Genomic DNA, 13,767 nt, shown 5'->3' with positions numbered 1-13,767 from the left:
CAATTGCAATCTTTGTATCCAAACATGAAATTAAACATGTATGTAACCTCATCTAGTAATTCTTCTTTTGCTTTTGAATGTATTGCTTGGGTTTCTATACATGGCTTCTTACATTTATAAATTATATGAATAGACTTTGAATATACTTGCATAAGTTCAGTTGAAAAGCGCATATTAGGACCTTATACAAAGGAAACCCCTATTATGTGCACCCTTTTTTTTGTAATATTTTGATTTCTAAGTGTATTGATGTCTTTTTCAATTATCCCTGAAGTTTCATTGAAAAATTCGACCAATTTCCCAATGTTTCCATGTTTCCCACATCAACGATAAATTACGCGATACAACTGATATATCCCATGCGATAACCGATATGTATCCATATCCCAAGGGTGCGATATATTACGCAATAACGATATTTAAAACATTGGTTATAACACTGATATCAGCTAATACTATCAATACATGGAACATTGGATCCTACCACGAGTTTACCAAGTATTGGAGAAAGTACCGTACCTCGTACCAATTCCACACCACATACTAGAGCGACCACAATCCAAGTAATCATAGAGGTTTTACAGAACACCTCATCATTTAGAGAGATTCCACCAATGCTATTGCTTGGGCTTCTAGGAAGATGTTTGGACCACGGAATAGTGCATTAATATAGATGTCAATTTGGAAATCATCTCTAGCTTAGTGTTTGACTTCTCTCTTATCCTTGGGCTGTGCTTAGGTGTTGACCTGAGGCTTTCTATAAATAGGGCAACCTCTGCACCTTTAGGCTTCATTTCTTCCTAGTTAAAGTTTAGCATCATCTTCATTGTCATCATCATAGCCATGTCCCAACTATTTGGAGTCAGCTTTACACATCATTTTATGCCAATCGTTCCTACAACATCATCATATGATGATAGCCTTGTCCCAGCTCTTTGGGGTCAGCTTTACATATCATGTTGTTCCTATCTATGGCCCTACTTTTGTAAACAAGCCTGCACATCCCTCTAACCTTGTCCCAACTATTCAGGGTCAGCTTTACACATCATGTATCGCCAATCATTCCTAACAGTCTATTTTCTGTAACTAAACAAGCCTTCACATCCCTTGTCACCACCTCGATCCAAGTGCTCTTTAGTCTTCTCCCCATCCTCATTCAGGTCCTTCAAACCTAATCAAATTTCCCTTCCTAACTGTGCAGTCTCCACTTTTATAAGCACATTGTCGAACCATCTCAATCAGCTCTTATCATAAATTTTATCTCCTAACTGGAACTACATTTGGCTCAAATGACCCCATTCTTGATTTTATCTATCCAAGTTTTCCCAGACAACCATCTCAACAGTCTCATCTCTGTAATGGCCACACTATATTCATGCTGCCTCTCAATTGGCTCTGCATCTTTTTAATAAAGCCTTTTTTTCGCAGATGATGATAAAGCCGTTACTTACCAAAAATAATAATACAACTTTATTATAAAAAATAAAATAAAATTAAAAAAAAAACCCATTTTACTCCCAGCCAATTATATCCCACTTTACCTATTTTAACCATAGGAAGAAAAAGGTTTGGAGTAAAATAAGATCCCAAAAATCTTATCTGCCAAAACGTGTCAACACTTACAATGGATTTACAAAATGTGATCGTTGCTTGATTATCTAATAGATTCATGGGTAGGAGAAACCTTGACGCCAAGTTCAAGAATAGACCTTAGCTAGAATAGCACAAAATGGCAGATATACCATGACCAATACTTTGCCTTAGCAATTGATTGTGCAACCAAAGGTGGTTCCTTTTTACTCTTCGTAGCAAACAATACTTTCAACCAGCAAAGTATAATGGCAAGTGGTGAATCGTCTGTCGGCAGGTTAATCTGTCCAATCTGCAGCCAGGTTGTATATATCTGAAGATGATCACAGGACGTAAGTAACATCCCATGTCCCGAAAAGAAGACTTAAAATATCTCAAAACTCGTTTCACTACACCAACATGTGGAAGTCTTAAGAGATTGTATCGAGGATCAACTAATCCTTTTTGTGACACAAATCATGACAAGAATATTTCATTGCGGAAAAGAAAAGGATCACTCAAACAAGAAACAAAAAGATAATATTATTCGAAGACAAGAAGTCATATTTGGGGGGGGGGATGAAATCTGATTGAGAATGTTTTTCTTCAACAAAAAATTTATAGGTATTAGTTATGTAAAAAAAAAAAAACCCAATCACCTTCCATCGCCTCACAATATGGAGGATTGTAATTCACCATTGATTCATGAATCATGACAAATTAGTTGATTCACTTCTCTCAACTACCCAATGAACATGAAACAACTCGATCAGCTGAGCTCCAGTAATTATATCAAATGGCTCACCAAAACCATCAGTGATGATAGTGGAAAAAAATATTGGCTCTTGAGGGTTCCTCAGAGCACGGCATTCAACTTCCGTAGTAGTTTCTCCACTGTTTTAAAACTCAATAACTTGACTCAAAAGTCCGTCAAGTAACTTCGTCGAGTTTTCTTCTTTTTTCTTTCAAGTCTTGAATCCCAAGACTTGTTCAGATGTGATATTTAAATCTTTTAAATATTTTAGGGTCTCTTCTATCTGATTGTCGCATACCCATCAAAGTAATGGAGAAATTTTATAGGATAGCTATAAGACCAACCATGCTTTATGGGACTGAATGTTGAGCAGTTAAGGAACAACCAATGTTTTCAGTAGCGTTGTAGCGCAGCGCATAGCGTACGCATGTAGCGTAATTCCCTAGTAGCATAAGCTACAGGGTATGTAGCGTAGTGTGGATAGCGTAAACTACCTGAAATCACATTTTTTCAAGTGTTTTTTCTATGTTAATTTCTATGTTAATTAAACACCTATTTTAAAATGGTGATGACTTATACCTATAACACATGGCACTACATTAAACTAATCCGGACCATCCAAATTGTGGTCCATATCGTAGATAGAGAACTTAGATCAATCCGGACCATCCAAATTGTGGTCTATATCATGAATTTGTGATGTTTCAATAAATAAAAAAGAAGTCATACTTAGAGATGTCTAAAGGCAAAGAGAGAGGGATTTTGCATGGAAATAAGTGGTTGATGATCCAGATTCGTAGTCAAGAACTCATAGAAATTATGCATTTTATAAATTTTATAATATGTTCTATTGTTTTAATTAAAAATATTAAGGATTGTGTAGCTTACGCTACCTTTACGATAGAGGTCGTAATGGTTGTTATGGCCGTTGTAACGGTCGTTACAGCCTCTCTTATTTATTGAAAAAAAAAAAAAAGACCTGAAAAATCAATATCTGCCCCGTAACGTTGGAAAAAAAAAAAAAAATCCGAAAAACCTATATATGCCCAGTAACAAGCTATTACGGGATTATTATGGCCTTTATGGGGGGCGTAACAGGCCATTAATAGTGGTTACAGGTTAATTTTTTTTCATAACAGTTATTACGGCCGTTACAAACCTGTAACGTGTAACGGTTACCACCGTTACCTTTATGTAACAGCCGTTATGGCCTCATAACGGCCTTTACGGCAAACCATGTTTAAGGAATGAGAATGACGATATTTTCCTCTATTCAAATTTAGTTGAATGTTTATGACGTTTCATAATTAGAATTGTGAAAATTCGAACCTAGAATACCAAGTACCGCTCTCAGTGCGGTATCAGGGTTGCGTATGACTGGGAATCGGGCTCAGGCGTGACATAATATTCCATATACTATGTTATGTGCCTTCATGTAACAATTAATTAGTTCAGTAAATACTGGAGAAAACTAACAACAAAGCTACTCCAATGGAAGCATTACCTAGTAGACAAAGTGTAAAAGAAGATACATAGTGGACTGTGAACTAAACCAACTAATCAGTAGTGGTCTATAAACTAAACGAAGCAATCGGTAACAGTGGTCTATGAACTAAATGAAGTAATCAGTACCACACGGCAAACTAAAGGTAGTAATCAGTACCAAAAAAGAGATTGCATCCAGCATTATATGTGATCAAATCCATCAGAGTGTAAAATAAATTTATCAACAGAGCAGAAAAAGAAATACCTTCCAGATATAATAAGGGACATGATGCTCCAAGAAGGAGGCATGAACTCGATTTGGAACATTAACCTGAGAGCACAAGCTCCAAGCAATTTATAAAAAGAGCAAGAAACACATCTCCTCATACATGACAAAAACAATATGAATCTCACCTCTAGGAGGACAGGACCGTACACCTCCTTACGCAGCTCGTTACGATGTCTTTGTATCCACTCATAGACTTCTACAATTTTTTCCGCACCCGAACTTCGTAGTGCCTGTAGAAGTTTGGTGTTTTTATTTTCCATCTCCTTCAACCTGCAACCAGAGCATTATACTGGAAAACGTCAGCATGCATGTAAAAACATAAAAGATCAGCAGACTGACAAAAGCTCATGTAAGGAGCAAAGAGGCCAAGGACAACTCAACCTATCAAGACATTGCCTCAAGTATCCTTTCTTCTGAGCTAAAAGATTTTCCTTATCCGTCTTCTGCAACCTCTTTTGATTTGCAGAGACTTCTAGCTCCAGTATTTGAGTACCAAGTCTTTCCTATAAAGAAAAAATGGCCATGTTATCAAGCAAGCCGAATACAATAGACAAAAAAGTAAGACTAGAACAACAGCTTTAGAGAAAAAAGCTTTCATGCTACCAAAGAAAGAATGCAATCTTCACTTTTCATCATGTATCAAGGGTCCAAGAACACTGTTCAACAGCCTTAGTAATTTAAAACAGAAAACAGTCATCATATATTCATATCGGTAGAACTTTAGGAAAATGCGACCCTTGACCAAGTTCAAAACCCCAAAAATTTTGCAGTGGCTGAAGTACTGCCTTATACAGTAGACAATAAAATCATCACACCAGACTGCACCCACAGCTGTGCAAGAAGATTTAAATGTCAGATAAATGCATTCAGCAGTCTTAAGAAAGACCCAGCTTGTGTTTGATTAGATGATGGCATCCTTGACATTAAAAGATGCATTATAAGATGCATCCAGCTCATAGAGGCTGGCCGATAGAAGGTCCCGCCATTTGACAGTATGCCAGGCCCAGATCAGGCCCATCACAGATCCTGATCAATGATCTGAACCTCCAAACGGTGCAGGTTGTGTCTGTATTGACCTCATAGGCCTGATAGGCGACCTGGATTAGATCCCGCAAATTGGTCACATTGGACCACGGGGCCCGCATGTCCATTGAGTTTATTATATAATCAGTTTCCATAGTTAGAGCTAGTGATGACTTGTTGAACAAGTTTCCCTTCAGTATTTTGTCGCTTTTTCTTGACCACCTTTTTGGGTAATAAACAAAGTCAAAAGGGAAATTGGTCCCATTAAAGAGCCTGCATGTTAGTTTCAAAATAATATGAAGATAACGCAATTTTGATCTCATTTGGACGAGCTTCAGCCTTTTGCAAAGCACTTATGGTTATGACGGAAATCACAGATATTATAGTCATGTTTAACATTTTATTAAAACAGATAGATTTTATTCAAATAGATGGTTAGATGTCATGGATAGTTAGGATTAGGTTGAAGTTCTTTACTTTTTTTTCCTTTTCTTTTTTTGACAAAAAGTATTCAATTCTTTTATAGAAAGATGCTTGACTCTTTATACGAGTGCTATACCAAAATGTGACCTGTGGCTGTGAGCAGGCTCTCTCACAAATAGACAGTCCACCACTGGTTATTGGCCTTTGGTTGGTGGCAATCTCGTTACGTGGAAGACTAAAAAATAACCAGTTGTTACATGCTCTAATGTCGAGGCTGAACATCGGGCAATGCCACAGGAGGTATGTGAACTCCTTTTGGCTGAAGACATTAATCAAGCTGAGAATGCCTATATCTCTCCCACTCACACTTCATTGTAATAATTTGGCCATTATTCACATCTCTTCCAATCCCGTTTAGCATGAGCATACCAAGCATATTGAAGTTGATTGTCACTTCCTCCGCAGAAAGATGTCTACCCTAGTGGTTCGCATGTCCTACTAGAATCTGAAGATCAGCTTGCTAATTTCTTGACAAAAGGCATCAGTTGTCATCAAATTCACAACACATGTCACAAGCTAGAGATGACTGATATCCATGCTCCAACTTGAGGAGTGTAAAGAAATATGTGTGTGCATGCCATGGGTTTATGTAGACAAGCGGGTTACTATACTTTTGTATGCTTTGTGTTCTTAATAACATGGTTTTAGTCTAATTGGAGCCCTCTCCATCATCTTCGACATTTCTACTCCTCCATCAAGTCAAGAGATCTTCATGTTTCTGAATACACAGACGACCATTATTCTGTCGGTGACTTGGTTCAGATCTCATCGATTGAATACAACTCCATGCTTCACAATAGTTTTCAAGGTAGTCCTGCTTCAGAGTCTCCATCTCAGCTTCAATTCCTTATGACAGCAGATATTTCGTCTTCTGCCCTTAGCATTACTTTTCCTTATAGTCCCTGGATGATAGATTTGGGTGGCACCAATCAAGTCTGATGAACCCAACCTTTTTCCTGCATTCACAATTCACTTGGCAAAGTGAAGGTCGCGGATGGCTCCTTCATTTCCATTGTTGGGAAAGGTGTCATCCCCCTATATTCAAACTTTCCATCATCTTCCATCTTTGTTCCAAACCTTTCCACAAATCTATAGTCTATGAATACTCTTATGAAGACTCGACTATTCCATAAGGTCAGTGTGTTTGAATGTGATTGGTGTTGGTTGTGAAGAATGATGGTCAAATCTCTGCAATTCTCGCACCAAATCACATGCTACTAGTTTTGTTAGTATGAATAAGGAAGAAATCCATAGGTGGCATTGTCAGTTTGGTCACCCTCCCACTCGAGTTCTAAAAATGCTATTGCCTTTTTCTGTTAATTAAAGTATGTTGTCATGAAACCTGTGAGCTCTTCGAGTATTTTTCCTATTAGTGAAAATAAATAAACTGAGTATTCATTTTTCTCTCATTCACTCCTATGTATGAATTGTTCCTTTTGTATTACTGTGGATTTTGTTATTGTCTTTTATTGATGATGCACCGCAGATGACTTGGATATTCCTCATGAAAACACAAAAGTGAAACCTTTCACCACTTTCAGACTTCTCATACTTGGGTAAAAAATCAGTTTACAACCCATATCCAATCCTTGCGTCTTGGGTAAAATTTCAGTTTACCACCCATATCCAATCCCTGTGTAGTGATAATGAAGGAGAGTATTTTTCTGCAAAATTTCGCACGTATCTACAAAATCATGGGATTGATATGCAGACATCTACTCTCATACTCCTTAAGAAAATGAGATGGCAGAACAAAAAAATTGACATGTGATGTACTTGAAGTAGCTCATGCTCTTCTGGTAGAAATTTGGGCTTCCCAAAACTTTTCTGGTTTGAATCTCTGCTTACTGCATGTTATCTAATCAATTGGTTGCCTACTAGGGTGTTGGATGGGAACAGTCTTCTTGATGTGTTTAGTTCAAAACACCATGTCTCACATATTCCTTTGAAAGTATCTAGTTGTTTTTTTGTCCACCACCTTGACCCCAAAAGAAATAAACTCTCTCCAACATCCATCAAATGCATGTATGTGGGTTGTGCCCATCCCGAAAAAGGTTACAATTACAAATGCGTAGACCCAAAACCAAGAAAAGGTACATGGCTATGGATGTCTTCTCTGAAGAAATGCCCTATTATTGAAAGGGTGCATCCACAAGTACCAATCAAGAAAGCACTAATAATTTGGTCCTTCCTACTCCCTTTGACTCCCATTATAGGTCCCGCTATCTCTATGGACCCTCATATTTCAGGTAAACGAGGTAGTGAGGTGTTGTTGTATGAAAGAAGACACAAGAGATACCAAGTCTTGAGTTCATGGCTCACCAACACAAACCTTATGATATCTCAAGTACTGAAACTTCAGCAAATCTATTGACCTCCTTATTGCTTTAAGAAAAGGTGTACATGTTTCAAAAGCTCACTCTCTTACACGGTTTGTACCCTATCAAAACTTTCTTCATTTTTCAAATCTTTTCCTACCTCCCTCACCCCTATTCCTATTCATATAAGAGCGGACATTTGACATTGCTCCTGAACATCCATTGTGGAGGCTAGACATGGAAGAGCTGGAAGCGTTGGAAAGAAAAAGGGGAAAAAATCAGACTTAGGAGATGACCTTGTTACCTGAAGGAAAGTGACCAGTGGGTTAGAAATAGGTGTTCTCTCTCAAACGTCACCCAATGGCAGTATTGCTCACTACGAAGCAAGGTTGGTGGTGAAAAGATGCACCCAGACTTATAGCATTGACTGCTTGGAAACATTTGCTCCAGTTGCCGAGCTCAATTCTATCCAGGTTCTCATCTCTCTTGCTGCAAATTTAAGCTAGCCACTCTATACCAGCTCAACATCAAGAACATGGTGGTCTTGTCGAAGAGGTCTACATGACTCCACCACACTTTACTCGTAAGGGGGAGAATCACCATGTTTGTCACCTTAAAAAGGCTATCAATAGGTTGAAACAATCACCACAGGCCTAGTTTGACAAATTCAGCATTGCTCTTCTTAATTTCAGTTTTTCTCAATGTAGTGTTCATCATTCCACATTTGTCAAGCAACGGGGTGATCACACAACAGTCCTAATTGTCAATGTGAATGACATTGTTCTCACAGGCAATGAAAAAGCCTCCATCAATGCATTAAAAGAACACCTACGACAATGTTTTAACAACAAAGACCTTGGTCCGTTCACGTATTCTTGGTATCAAAGTTGCTCAACATACTTCAAGACACAGGAAATCTAGGCTATAAACCTATCAATGCCCCTCTCAATCCAACTGCAACATTCGGTTAGAAGACAGCGACCTTCTTCCTGATCCTCAAGTGCTTCAAAAAATTGTAAGAAAATTCATCTATCTTACCATCATTTGTCCAGATATTGCTAAAGTTGGAGTCATAAGCTAGTTTATACCTACTCGCACAACTCATCCTGAGGATGCTAAACGAGTCATTCGATACATTCACTTGGTCAGTTGGTTGAGGAACTCTATACTCACATCATGGACACTTAAAAATCACAGCTTACTCATATGCAGATTGGGTAGGAAGCCTTTTGAAAAAGAAGAAGAAGAAGACTAGGCAGAAAGCCCTTGTGGCAGACAATCAACATCTAAATATTGTGCATTTGTTAGAGGAAATCTAGTAACCTGGAAAAGTAAAAAAAGAAAGCTGTGGTGACTAGGTCCAGTACTAAGGCAAAATATCAAGCCATGGCCCACACACCTTGTGAATTACTTTGGCTAAAAAATTGTTGACAGAATTGGGGTTTTTCATTCAAGACCCAATGAATATGGGATGTGATAATCAACTAGTTATTTACATCTCTACAAATCCAGTTTTTCATAAGTGAACTAAAAACATTGAAGTCAATCGTCACCTCATCCATGAGAAGACTGCAACAAAAGAGACTGTCACTCCATATGTTCAATCAAAGGAGCAGTGGGCAGATGTGTTTACCAAATCTCTTCCCAAGGCTCAACTTACCACAATTACGGGATATCTATGCTCCAGCTCAAGGGGGAGTGTTGGAGTCCACCTCACGCATACTCCTGCCGAGCACCGTATCTATTCAACTCTTTCTTATGTCTATGCACAAATGGGTATCATACTTGTGTAACAACTTGTGAAATATCTCTCATTAAATTCATCCTTATCTTGCATAAGCAAAAAATAGGTAGTCTTTGTTCTATATAAGATGCACTGCTCCTGTTGAGAACTATTAAGGAAATATTCAAATCATCTCCGTCAGAATTTCTTCTTCCTTCTTCTATGAGTTGCATATCTTACAACAGATAGTTGCTGTAAATTTCCCAAATATGACAACCAGCTTGAGTTTCTTTCAAAAAATGGCATCTGCTACAAATGGGGAAGATAAATGCAGTTGATTTAAATGGTTCTGGATTGATCCTGTTAATCCCAAAGTCCAACAGTCCTCAATCAAAATCGTCCGATTGGATCCTTGGATCCTACGGTCCAATTGGGGCTTTTTTTTTATGACATCCGGGTGTCCCCGTCCCGTTTTAAGGCGAGACTATTCCTTGCAGATGCACGCAATCACCCGCAAACCACATGCATCAGGTAATCAAATTGGAGCAATTGGAGCATTGATCTGGTCCAAATAATGATCACGACCTTTATCAAATCCATGTTGTGAATCGGGTCAATCTGGACACTTGATGCGGTCCAAATTGTCAATCTGGGCGAGAACTGCCATATCTTTGATCCAGACCCTCGGATGGGCCTGATATGTAATATGATAATTAGATCTTTTCTCAACTAGATTGTGGGATCATCTGGAAACCAACTGATGGTGGTGTGTCGCCCAGATGCATCAACCTTTCAGTTCAATTACAAACCACTTGACACAAATTCCTAATTTCCTAGTAAATGTTTCTCTATGGATCCAAAAGCATCGAGGACCAATGTCTTTATATGAGTTATAACAGACTTGTTTAATCCAAATCTAATTACATAGAAATATTACATTGTACTTTATAAATTAAAAAACTACTATAAGGAGTCTGTATTCTGTAAGTCATAAGGACAACAAAGGAAGCACAAGTTATTTTATTCGAAAGGTCCCTTCACGGATTCCCAGCAATGTCTACCATTTTGTGTGTCCATATCTGAAATTTCTGAAAATATAGGCATATAATGTTAATTTCTACAAATATCTGTTAGGCAAGTGCATTGCATCTACAACAAATGGTATCCATGTTCACTATCAACAATGAAAACGAAGCCATATTAATCACAGATGGTTGAAACATTAATATCCGCAAGTATTCAGAGGATTAAGGATTCTACATTTACAACATACAATTTCATCCCTTGGAGGTTCAAAAACAGGCAAGTTTGCGAGTTCAAATTCAGCAGCAGCAAGATCTTCTTTAGCTCTTGATATCCTCTCTTGACGAGATTCTTCCTGCCTCCTCAGCTCTTCCATTTCTACATATTTTGCATTTACTTGCACTGCCTGTAATCATATACTAGAGATTCATAGCAATGATCCACAAACTAAATGCAATAGTAAAAAAACAAAAAAACTAAGTACAAACTATAAACCAGTCATTCCAACCTACCAGGCGGCTATCATTCTCTAGAATCTCCATGCGCTTCTTGGAATTCTGAGCTATGAGATTGCTTAATTTTTTACAAGCCTGTTCTTGATTTGCTTTCTCTTGCTTCTTTAACCTAGAATATTAACTGATTAACCCGTGATTCTGTTCACTAACTAGAACAAATGGAAGCTTGAACATGTATAACAGCTTGTTCCCAACTAAAAATGATAAGGGCGCATTTGGTTGCAGCAAATGTAATGAAATTTCATGATATTTCGTGATTAACCAGTCTAATTTGGTGAAAATTTTCATGAAATTTGGTGCAACCAAACATGCTCTAAACCTTCAGAATTATATAATGCAGAACAGTAACATGTAGAGCAGGGCCCCTTAAATATAATGTCAAGTTCAAGCATGAGGACAGAAACATATGTTAAGATAGACTCGTAAACAAAAAAGTATATAATAGGTCAAGTTGTGAAACAAACAATGATAATAATCACAATGGTAAATATGTAATGAGGAATAATCATTTAGAAAATGCATACAAAAAGCAAGGAATGAGTAGAAAAAACCAAAATGCACCTAGCAGAACATATGATATAGCCATATAGGTCCACTGGCATTCCTGGTCCTCCTGGTGTAAACATATGACATGTTGATCCTCCTTCCCTTCAATAGATACATGCATTTGAAAACGACCAAGATGCAGTTTTGTATGGATTGGTCAGTCGTTGTTAACAACTGTAGATGTGGGCCCACCTGGATGAATGAAATAAGGGGCTGCATATTAGTACGGCCCACCTAGTCTTGAGTTTAGTCCACATTTCTCTTTGTTTAGTGTATTAGATACAATTAATATTTAGTCAAAATGTCCAATTGTGGTGGGTAGTTTTGGGATTTTTGCTTTTTGATTTAATATAAAAGGGAGAGAGTAGGGGCATGTAACCCTAATTCATTTTCTCTCCGTTCTCTTTTTCTATCTATTCTTCTTTCTCTTTTCTATTTCTTCTCACTTCTACATAATTTTGCATGATATCGGAGCAGATTTTACTCAAATTTACACTACTTTCTTTTCTTCCATCTCTTCTATCTCATAAATTCTTCCTTTTTTATTCCTCTTTGCTCATCTTTTTTTTTTCCTTTTTTGAAAGGTTCATCTTTTCTCTTTATATCTCCCCTATGCTGAAAGTTCTTTAAGAAACCTAGGGTTTCTTCTTTTTTTGGTGCATCGGGCCTTTGTAATGGTCCACGTGTGAGAGGGCGACTGTTGCGTTCATGATCATCTCTCCTCTCGTGTTCAGTTGGACTGTGTGGGCTGATTGTTCAGTCAAGTGTGGTGTGTACGTCTTGTGGAGCATGCAATTAGTCTTATATCTGGAAGAGTCAGCCCCCATACATTTAAGTACTACGATATTGTCTTTAACTTCTTCTAATGAAGATGAAGGGTGATCAAAGATCTGGGTTCTTAAATTCATCTGATTTTCTTGCGGTTCAAATAACCTCCCGAAAAAAATGGAGCAAATTATCTCCAGTGATCTAAATCGATTCAAGTGTTTTTTACGGCCAAAGGCAAATTAAAATATCTAGCCACAGTGAAACCAGATGAAAGTGATAGCACATACGATCAGTTGACCCAGGAAAATGCTCAGATCATAACGTGATTGTGGAACAGTACAGAAACATCTATTAGTGGGAATATAATGTTTCTAGATATTGTAGAGGAGGTGTGGGATGCGTTACAAGAGATGCATACATATAATAAAAATATCTCTCGTATATATTAGTCATTTGAAGAGATTTTTACATTCCAACATGAAGATAAGTCCCTTGATGAATGTAGTTTGAAACTCAAAGGAATTTGGCAGGAGTTGAATGTGTATTAGCCATTTAGTGACCTGGAGAAGCAAAGACAGCAAAATCAGGAGTTTCATGTGGTTAAACTCTTATTTGGTTTTAAACCAGAATATGCGCCAATGCATGCGCAAATCTTGGGTGGCAAGGATGTTTTTGAAGAAGTTAGCACCAAGACTCGAACCTTTGACATACAGGTTAGGCATTGATGAGATCAACCAACCTGGCAAAGACGAGAATTGGTTTGTGCTTACCATAAACGTGTATGTCTTGGCTCTGCAGGTGGAATTAGTGATAATTCCACTCTAACATCATTTGCTAGATAAGGCAAAGGTGGTGGTCATGGTGACCAAGGTAATCAAGGAAGTGGCAAAGATAATCAAGGTGGTCATGGTGATGTAGAAGGAGGTCATGGCGGAGGTTGCAGACTTAGGAAGTATAGTCATTGTGGGCTTACAAATAACTTTGTTGAAAAATGTTGGGACCTCAATGGGAAGTCAGCTTAGTCGAATTAGGCATCTTATTCTGAAGTAAGCATTGGGCCTCATTCTATTGGTTCTACTCCTACAACTCTGCAGCCAAGTACATCTTAGTGACATAGTCACACTTTCCGAAGATAAGTATTCCAAGTTATTGAAGAATCAGCTTATCTCTACTACTACTCCCACTACAACGGCCACATTCATGGACTCAGGTATGACTTGTTTAATATCCAAGTCCTCTGCTCCAAGGGTCATCGACTCTAGGGTCTCTAA

General features: G+C 37.9%; 1 protein-coding gene across 6 annotated transcripts in view; it reads right to left on the bottom strand.

The window, feature by feature from the left end:
- Positions 1 to 13,767, bottom strand: part of LOC131248881 (structural maintenance of chromosomes protein 5) — a 111,802-nt gene that overhangs the window by 78,437 nt on the left and 19,598 nt on the right. For all 6 annotated transcript variants that reach the window (XR_009172523.1, XR_009172521.1, XR_009172522.1 and 3 more), the window contains exons 8-12: positions 11,180 to 11,291; positions 10,918 to 11,073; positions 4,479 to 4,600; positions 4,223 to 4,367; positions 4,074 to 4,139 (exon numbers count right to left, since the gene is read on the bottom strand). Coding sequence is in view for 2 of the 6 variants with exons in the window: in XM_058249382.1 (XP_058105365.1) it covers positions 4,074 to 4,139; positions 4,223 to 4,367; positions 4,479 to 4,600; positions 10,918 to 11,073; positions 11,180 to 11,291 (601 nt within the window). In the remaining 4 variants the exon portion in view is untranslated. The remainder of the gene's footprint in view (positions 1 to 4,073; positions 4,140 to 4,222; positions 4,368 to 4,478; positions 4,601 to 10,917; positions 11,074 to 11,179; positions 11,292 to 13,767) is intronic.

Source organism: Magnolia sinica, chromosome 6 (genome assembly GCF_029962835.1).
Source record: "Magnolia sinica isolate HGM2019 chromosome 6, MsV1, whole genome shotgun sequence".
NCBI lineage: Eukaryota > Viridiplantae > Streptophyta > Magnoliopsida > Magnoliales > Magnoliaceae > Magnolia > Magnolia sinica.
The sequence above is the reverse complement of the archived record's forward strand: the minus strand, read 5'-3'. Positions and strand labels throughout refer to the sequence as shown.